General features: G+C 40.6%; 1 protein-coding gene across 3 annotated transcripts; it reads right to left on the bottom strand.

Moving 5' to 3' along the window:
• Window positions 1-637: 637 nt before the first annotated feature.
• nsun6 (NOP2/Sun RNA methyltransferase 6) lies at window positions 638-9,687 on the bottom strand. Of its 3 annotated transcripts, none has more exons than XM_013277016.3 (12): window positions 9,596-9,687; window positions 9,191-9,290; window positions 7,492-7,647; window positions 7,276-7,370; window positions 6,916-7,022; window positions 6,574-6,727; window positions 6,116-6,197; window positions 5,542-5,661; window positions 4,159-4,303; window positions 3,932-4,077; window positions 2,064-2,189; window positions 638-1,983 (listed from the first exon to the last, which is right to left on the bottom strand). In XM_013277016.3, the coding sequence occupies exons 2-12, from the start codon at window positions 9,263-9,265 to the stop codon at window positions 1,804-1,806; spliced, it is 1,386 nt and encodes a 461-aa protein (XP_013132470.1). In that variant the 5' UTR covers window positions 9,266-9,290; window positions 9,596-9,687; the 3' UTR covers window positions 638-1,803. The 3 variants fall into 3 exon arrangements, with proteins under 3 accessions (XP_013132470.1, XP_019218634.1, XP_005449002.1); XM_019363089.2 differs by lacking the exon at window positions 9,596-9,687 and adding an exon at window positions 9,397-9,553 and having other exon boundaries at window positions 7,276-7,373; XM_005448945.3 differs by having other exon boundaries at window positions 1,020-1,983; window positions 7,276-7,373.
• Window positions 9,688-9,727: the final 40 nt, after the last annotated feature.

The raw sequence follows: 9,727 nt of genomic DNA on the forward strand, positions 1-9,727 counted from the left end.
TTGCACACAGGCTGCGGATTTATTGGACAGCCATTTTAAATTTGCACTGAATAAATTAGTTCCTATATTTGGCATCCATAAGCACATATGAACATGTAGCAATATGTAACACACTATAATGTGTGTGAGCAGATATGAAGTGGAAGTGGAGAATCAATTATTTTACCAAGCCTTTGATTATGGGAACATCAGAAAGCTTTGAAAAATTGAAGATCATAACATCCCACAGAGAAATAAGATGCCATTAAATGTCGATTTTCATCGCACCAAGTATCTAGACCCCAAATATTCTAATGAATATGAAAAAGTGCCAGACGTTTCTGTAATATTTTAAAGGAGATTACCGAACTTTTTCTGTCTAACAAACCATTTTAATGAGTAATTTAAGCGCAAAAGCCACCTAACTGAAGAGAAGAGCCAGTGTTGTACAACATACAACAGAGAAAAGAAGCAACTAAATTGTATATTTAGGTGAAACAATCGATGGCTGTCAAGAAGCCATTGATTAGGAAAGCAAACAGGGAGAACATTTAATTTGAGGTATGCCGAATAACACAAGAACTTAGCTTAAAATCAGTGGTAACAGGTCTGATGGAGCGATGCATCCAAATTATTACCAATGCAATAAAAACATACCTGGATAAAAGACACAGTGGAACACTATCAGTCATGGCCCAGCCCTCAACATCAATGAAGCAGTGTGGGATGATCTTAACAGAGAATGAAACACAAGCAGCAAAAAGCAAAGAAGAGCTTTGAAGGTCCTTTGAGAAGCCCAGAAAATTATTCCTGAAGACTACTTGAGGAAATTACAGGAAAGCTTGCCTAAGAAAACTCAGACTGTGTTGAAGAATGGTCCTACCAAACATTGACTGTCAAGCTCTTTAGCAGTTTTTTGTCCTGTATAGTAATGTTCTCTGCGCCTGTTTCCAATTTTTCTAGCAAAATTAAAGAAATGAGTGCGTGACGTTTGTCTAGGATGTGTTGACTAAGTGTTCAAATATAAGAAACACCTGAAAGACTTTAAAACAGATCAATTTTATTCTACAACTAAGACGATTTTTGTTTTGCTTGCATAAAAAGGAATAAATAACAAAAGAGAAAAGGAAAAAAATAGCTAAAATTCTTATTCTTATTCTATTGGTAAAAAAATAAAGTCTAAATATCCTGGAAGTCATAATTTTACTAACATCTTTTTTCCTCTCACATCTTTACTCTTAACCACTTCCAAAAACAGAAACAGCCTCCCTTTAAATGTGCTCTTATTCTGAAAAACTGAGCAACATTTCCCTCTGATGAATGCAGAGACTGAGCCAAACACAAGCGTCTCCTCTTTCCTGCAGGCTCCAGAAGTCCTAATTAAACGTCCCAGTCGTCTCCAGCGCTGCAAAGACACTAAATTGTTAATTCCTCTCATGGCCTCTTTCTACACCTACTTCCTGATCCATTCTCCAGCGAATCCGTCACCATGGCAGCTGTGTCGTCACTGTTGTTATAGCAACCGCAGCGCTGCTGCTGCTGCTGCTGCTGCATTTGCCGTTACTCATCCGGACTCCGTCGCCACGTGCCCCCCTGCCACCACCACCCTCTTCCATCCCACCCCTCCCCTGGTGTTTATAAAGCTTATCCCTATATGGCCCACGGTTTTAGAGAGCAGCTGTTAAGAGGCAGATGCTGTAAACAGCGCAGGGAGCTCTTTGTCAACACTGGCCCGTCAAAGCACACAGAGTGTCGTAATATAAACACTATTGTTCCCGTTTTGCTGTCTCATATGAGCCCCGTGCGAGAGCGCGAGCCCTCGGGTTAGTTTTTCAGGAACTTAGCAATAAAGAAGCCGATAGTGTCGCTGTCGGCTCTGCAGGGGAGCGGGGCTGTAGTTTCCGTCTGCTCCCAGCTCAGCTCGGGACTGAACCTCTGGAGGAGGCGCAGCTGCTCAGGTGGAAGGCCGGCTCCAGGCATGCCTTCAGCACCGATGTGGGGCTCCTGAAAAAAAACAACAAAAAAAGGTTTAAATCTGTGATTTTTACATTTGTAGTCACGTCCATGTGGTTCAAGTGCTTTACCTGTGGCTGAAGTGAGAGGCAGGGGAAGGTGTCAAGGGCCCAAGCTACCTGCTCCTCGTTCTCTGCTAGAGTCACTGTGCAGGTGCTGTACACCAAAACACCACCTTTCTTCAGCAGCCGCACCGCCTGCAGAGACACAGACAGGTATGTATTCACGTACTCGCTTTATAGTCGGTGTAATTGGTGGTTTTATTAACATTTTATTGAGTTTTAGAAGCACTGGACCAAAACTATTTGGTTTCAGTTCATTTTTTGCTGCTCTTTTTTAGCGGTAACCTCCAGGGCTGAAAAGTAAGTGCCAAATAAATTACAGATCCTCCTGTGGCTACTTGAGGCTACCGCCAAAACTGAGGAAATTCCCACAGACTGTCATGTTTAAAAGGCTCAAATTTAAAGTATTAAAGATCATCTTCACAGCCTAGTACAACACAAATGGTCTTTGGATTGTTTCCTCCTTAATAACAAATGACAGGTGTCCTTGTGCTGGTAGCTGGTCACCTCTGCCTTAAAAACACACATGCTGATGGTCAAAATGCAAATGAATGGCTTCAAAATGGCAATTATCAAAAAACAAAAAAAGTCGTGGGAGTAAATGAGTGATGCTTTTTAACTGAAACGGGGTTAACCAGGTGCATATTTCCCAAAGGAACCAGTAAAGCTCTGTTTTGAACTGCATTCTTTCGTAAAATTGGAAAAATTTAAAACGTGTCGCTTTTTAACATTTGCTTCCAAAAGTATTGCCTGTTATGGTCACGGAAGGGAAAACACACAGGAGCCATTATCTCTAATTCTCATCATTTATGACACTCTGGGTGTGTCCACTCCTCTGGGGGGCAGTAATGAGCCAGTATGTTTTTTATCATAAACCTGTGGACTGTGTTTGTGTCTGAAATCATTCACTAAAAGTGAGATATTTTACCACGTCATGAAAAATATTCACATCCATTTGGAAGTTGATGGCAGCAGGACTGGGTATAAGAAGAGCATCAACAACATTCTTTTCCCAAAATTCCAGCAGCTGCTCTCCTCACTTCCCAGATGTCTATAGGCTGCTGCTACAAGAAGAGGGGATGCCACACAGCGGTAAACACGGCCTCCTCCAACTTTTTCGAGACACGCTGCTGCCATCAAATTCAAAGTGACCTCATATTTTTCTTAAAATGCTTCATTTTCATTTTCTAAATCTTTGATGTGGTTTCTATTTTCTAATTGTGAATAAAATATAAGTTTTATTTTACAAAGTGCAGTCTGCTTAGAGAACTTTGCCATATAAAAGATGGTGACAAGTCACAGATCAGTGAAATATCCCCAAGTGGACAAAAATGTGTGTTGACATGCGTTGTATGCAAACACGTGCACATATGTTTCTTTAGCCTGCAGGCTGGTTAGCCCCGAGGAAACACTGATGAAGCTCTACCGAAGGATGTCCTCTGCGCTGGTTTCCATGGAAGTGATTGTTGGGGTTTTTTCTCTGTGTTCTCTGTATCAGTGTTGGGTCTTTACCTCACAATATAAAGCACCTTGAGACAACTGTTATTGTGATTTGGCGCTACATAAATAAAATTGAATTCAACTGAATTTTTAAAATCTAAATCACAGAAAATGATCAGGTCTCAAAAGGTTATTCGCAGAAATTTGAAATGACAGTTTGCTTTGTCTTCGCACTTTTGAACAGACTTGTAAAACTGCACATAAGCCTGAGAAGTGAGGTTCAAACCTCACAGTGACGTTAAACAAGTAAATCTGAGCTGTGATCATCCTGCAGTGGAATTTCTATCCAATGCCGCCACCTACAGGTTAAAGAACGCCAGTAGTGCTGTGATGTTAAGATGAAAAATCGTGGTTTATGTGTGTGAAGTAAAACCTACAGCATGAAATAACTTGCGCTGCAGTGGCTGGTAGGAGCAGATCTCTTTGAGGCTCCAGGTGCTGCCCATGTTGGGTCTCTGTCCGAGGCCGCTGCAGGGAGCATCGAGCAGAACCCGGTCAAAACTCTCCGGAGGGAACGGAGGTCCTGGGAAACACAGACACTGAGTTGCTACCTATTTATTATGAACCCCGGATATTTACATGATAGATAAACTCTGGACTGTACCTTCAGTTTCCTGTGCTGGGTCACTGCTCACAGCCTGAGTGCTGTTAAAGCAGTGCGCCTGCACGCTTTGCAAATGCAACATTTGTGCATTTTGACGAATGCGGTCGATCTTATTCCGGATCCTGTCCAAGGCTACGACCTCTCCCTGTGTCGGAGAAAAAGAAAAATATTAGAAACAACTTAAAAAGGAAGGAAATTTCACACATTACAATCCTAGACTGCTTGTTTTTATCTCAGGAGACTTTTTAGTTAAATCAAGTAAATGCTAACAAGGAGACAATCTAATCACTAATGTTATTACACAAAGATGAACATGTTGTTGTCTGCCCTCTCCTCCAGGCTGGACACAGATCAGGCCCCCCAGTGGGGTGGTGGTGGGCCCCTTTGGTGGGGCACAGATACACTGTAATATATCTATATGTGTTTTTCAATGAGAAATGAACAAATAAACATTTACTGACATTATCATGCTGACCTTAAATGTACCTAAATTCCACTTGGATCATTTTCTATGTTAACAGTTAATGTAAAGTGTTGTTTGAGAACTAAATCAGGGGTGTCAAATTCATTCTAGCTCATGGGCAACATACCATCCACATGGACCAGTCAAATCACTGCATTAAAAAAACAAAAATACCCCAAACATTTCTCCAATTGTTACATTTTTTAAGTTTATAGAAGTATATCCTGGTGATTTTCACATGGGCCATAACCATGTGGTGTTTTGGATTAACTGGAGTCTTTTAACAGTAACAATGAATGACAATAGTCCAGCCAAGAAGTAATGACTGCATGAATTAGTTTTCTAACATCACTCTGAGACAGGATGTTTCTAATTCCAGAGATATTGTGCAAATGCAAGAAAGCAGTCCTACATATTTGTTTGTTACGTGTGTCCTGATCAAAAACAACTCCAAGGTTCCTCAAAGTGTTACTGAATCCAAAGGTAATGCCATCCAGAGTAAGTATCTGGTTAGACACCATGTTGCTAAGTTTCAAATATAATAACCTCAGTTTGTCTGAATCTCGGAGAAAATTACAGGCAAGTCTTAAAGACATAAAAGTCCGGAGGTCTTTTAGTTTAACTGACTGATTTCTGTCATTTGGAGCCATAAAAACTCTAAATAAAAAAAGCTGCGTCTCTTTAGTCTTGTCTTTATTTTCATTTGCTCACAAAATTACTGGCTTCCATTGTTTACCAACTTTTAAATAAACTATGAACAATAACTACTTTAGTGCCGTGTGTGACATATCTGTTATTTTCTTCTGCACGTGCAGGTTTCCACTGTGAGCAAAGCCTCAGACATGAATGCTGTTGAAAACACCGTGTAAATGTAACTCTGAATATTAATTATGATCGCATCTGGACACAAGAAGCCGTACCTGATCTCCCATGAGCGCAGCAATGTGGCAGGTCTTCCCTCCAGGCGCAGCGCACATATCCAGGATGCGCTCTCCAGGACGAGGCCCGAGCACGTGTCCCACAACCACAGACGGGAGGTTCTGCGCAACATGGATTCAGCTCAGTTTGGGCAGTGATGTGGACACAACATGTATACAATACAGTTCCTGGTTTATTCAGACTGAAACCTCACTGCTGCTCTTTTTAAAGTGGACCTAATACGCTAGTCCACATTTTCTGTCATTCTGTAGGAATGTTTTAGGCAGTTTTTTTAATTCTTGGATCAGTATGATGTCATAAAGAGCGGATATCCTATGAGACTCCTGATCCACCTGCTGCTCAAACCATCTGTTTGCAAGGTGCAGCTGTTCCAGAACAATACAGGACAGTTTATCTGAGCCATAGAATAAATTGAGGGGCTACAACAAAGCCAGTTATAACAAAAAATACGGATTATTTTGGAAATCAGAATTATAGGTGCACTTTAATAAAGGTCCAATGCGGTTCTAGTTTATTACACCGACTTTAGCTCATTGCGGCTCTAATAAAGAATACCTGCAGGAACACTAGGCTAGGTAAAACACCATCAAAGGATGGACTTCTGTAAAGCGGCTCCACCATTCGGATACCGATACCTCTGAAAGAAAAAAAGACAACAACTAATCAACTTCACGTTTCTAAGATAAAGAGTAAATTTAAAGCTTCTGTCCACATTGTCCAAGGTGCTTTTACAGAAGAGCAAGGAATTTTAAACATAGCATTTCTAAACATACCAGTTTTCTTTAGAAACCATAAATTATTTCTATTTCCACAAAATAATTAAATAATTACCAAAATTACCATTTCTCCTGAAAACCTGGCCTGTTTATTGCTCCATAGCATAAACCATGGCTGTGCAATGATGTGCTTTAACTTTGTAATGCTCAAAGCTTTTTTAAAAAAAAAAAAAAAAATGCAATTTTAGCTACCTTACAGAGTCATGTATGTATTTAAAAAAGACCGTGTTTACTTACCTGGCAGGCTCATCTGTGCAGAAGATAGTGGAGCGATCCATTTCGGCTACTCCGTTACCCACAAATACCTTCTTCCCCTGGAAGCTGGTGGCTCCTCGGGTGCACCTGCCCTCCAGGTCAGAGAAGACGGACACCAAATCCCCCGCCTTCATGTCTAACAAGGAAAAATAAAAACAGCACACGGTTCGGTTTAAGGAAGATAATCAACACTTGGAACAAACGAAGATACTTTGGCAAAAAGTAAAACATGCTTCCTAATCACAGAGCAGGTGAAGAAAAAAAAGGCACCACTGCTCTAAGTATTCACAGCCTCACTTCACTTTTACTGTTTTCAAGTCTTACATTTGGGGCTGCCGAGGATCCCCGGGGCAAAGACGTGAGCGCCTCTCAGCACGGCGCTGCCACACTGAGCGCCCACCACCACCTCTGAGCTGAGCTGCTTCACAGGTCTGAGAGTACAGGACAAAGAACGAACACATGGTTACAGAGGATGCAAGCACAAAAATGCCATTCTTCTCTTTGACTGACAGTTTGTTGGCAGCTATCTGAGGGTGTGTTTGTTGTTCCTTTGTTATCAGAAATATTTCCTGTGTTGTTGCTGTTCCACTTGGATGTTGGAGACAGAACCTCAGAGGCCCACGTGGTGCTGAGTGTGACCTCTACAGAGCAGATTAAGAGTTATCTGAAGCATTCCTCGCATACCTCGGACCTTCAACAGGAAGGATCAGCACATCTGCAATTCGTGGGTGTGGCAGAATCTGCACAGAGACTTCCTCTGCTGACGAGCTGCACATCTGCTGCTAGAAAAATGACAACAAACTAAATAAGCGTGACTCCAACACACTGCAACCAAATACCAAAGCCCATTGTGTGGGTTTTCTTACACCCTCTTCATTCTGTTACCAGACAAAGACTCACCTTCCTCAGCTCTTCCGCCAGCCGCTGCCTGATCTCCTCAAGGGGGGCGAGATGGGTGCTGGCTCGTACGCAGGTGTATGAAGGTGGGTGAGACAGACATGAGAGCAGCTTGTGGAAACGATGCTCTGCCTCCTGATGACCCACCGCCGTTAAAACCTAATAAAATAGAAGGGTTAGGTAATAAAAAGCATACATTGTGCCTTTATGTTGATGAAGTAACACAAAAGAACTGTTTGTAGATGGTAAACAGACTGGTACTTATAAAGTGCTTTTCTACTCTGAGCACCTAAAGCACTCCTTACTACAATTCTCACTCACCTTTTTCTATATTTAATCACCTTGTCTAACATTCGCACACTGCATAATGATCAAAACCAGTACAAAAGAAATGAAAAAAAAATATGTTAAAAAATCTCTGGACGTACCTAATAACTATTTTTTTCATAATGTTTTTGCTGCTTTGAATGGTTGCAGTAATTCGATTTTCAGTCAGTTCCTCAGTGAAGTGTGAAGTGAATGTGACTTACTCTCAAAATGTGTTTCAAAATGACTTCTCATTACGAGTCTCCGCATCTTTGTTATGTTTTTTTAATGTTTTAAATGTTTTAAATTTTAGAAAATAGGATTTCATAAGAATAAAAATGTCAATTCAATTCTGTTTTTTTAATATAAATGTGATATGTAAAAGTGCTTTAGGCTTTAAGGTAAAGAAACAACAGTAACATTAAAAACTGAGTGACCCATTTAAGCAAGCACTTTGAAAGGGTAGGAAGCAAAAACTCCCTTTTAACAGAACCAGGCTGAACCATCTGCTGTGACCCGCTGGGGGTGAGGAGAAAGAGAAGAGAAGACAAAATACAGACTAAGAGCAGAGACAAAAAATCTAATGACAGGGTCACCTGATCCAGCTCTAACTACCTCTATACTTTAACTATATTAAAAAGTACAGAGGGTGTCTATTCCCTGGACCCAAACTGGAAGATGGTTCCACAGGAGGGGGGCCTGATGGCTGAAGTTTCTGGCTCCCATTCTACTTTTAAAAACTCTAGAAACCCCAAATAAGCCGGCAGTCTGAGAATGAAGAGCTCCGTTAGGATAATAAGTTACTATGAGGTCTTTAAGAGATGACGGTGCCTGATTATTAAAGGCTTTGTATGTGAGGAAAAGGATTTTAAATTCATTTTCTGAATTTAACAGGGAGCCAATGAAGAGATGCCAACATAGGAGAAATATGATGCTTCTTTGTTGTGCCTGGAGGCTTTTCAGGGAGCTTTCGGATCAACCCAATAACAATGAATTACAATAGTCCAGCCTAGAAGTAATGAATACATTAACTACTTTTTCAGAATCAGTATCCAGAATGTTTTCTGAGCTCTTTCAATGCCTGACTGCATACAACAGAAATGTAATATGAGTAATCCGTAAAAACAAATGAATGAGAAAACCCATCAGTGTTTAAGGGAGCAGGACTTCTGATAAAGATTACTTAATATTTCTTGTTAGAAAGTCACATGTGACTGTTTTATGGTTCTCAAAGGGTTTTCGTGACTGTTATGCGGAAAATATACTGTAACAGTTAAATGAAACCACACGCCGATAAATGACGACTTGTAGCATCCTAACTACTCCCTCGGTGAGTTATCTTTTCATTTGAAAGGGAAGACAGCGATTCCAAGAAGTGCATGTGAAGTCTTCTTACCTCCTTGTTTAAGAATACACTCTTAAGATATTCAGTCACTTCAGGCTTCAGGGAAATTCGTGGGAAAATCGACATTCCCTCTGTTTAACAAGGCTTCAGACTGTGAAAAGGAAAGCAGGAAAGCAACACGTGTCAGATGGACATCTTAATTATCACCGCCACTGGATTAATGTGGAAACCTAAAGAGGCCAACAATTCAGCGATACCTGTTGTACAGACCAAAATGTTATTGCTAGACCAGCCAATTTCTCCAAGTGTATGAAAGATCGTATTACTTAAACGACTCTGTAACATTCAACACGTCCGCTTCTTAAAATTAATTTAATACATTGACTGTTAAATTCTCTTTCCGCTCCAGGTCTGATTTCATTGTAAATGTGCTTTTAATTGTATTTTGTTACTCACTTCTGAGCAGCGTGGAGTCCACCGGATTGTTTTGGCATGCTTCTTGCAAGTACTTCCGCATACATCATAGGCCACGTGACACAAATCGTCTTTCTTTTTAAAAAAATTTATTGATTTTTCTCTTTAATTAAA

The sequence above is a fragment of the Oreochromis niloticus genome, linkage group LG9, assembly GCF_001858045.2.
Source record: "Oreochromis niloticus isolate F11D_XX linkage group LG9, O_niloticus_UMD_NMBU, whole genome shotgun sequence".
In the NCBI taxonomy this organism is placed as follows: domain Eukaryota; kingdom Metazoa; phylum Chordata; class Actinopteri; order Cichliformes; family Cichlidae; genus Oreochromis; species Oreochromis niloticus.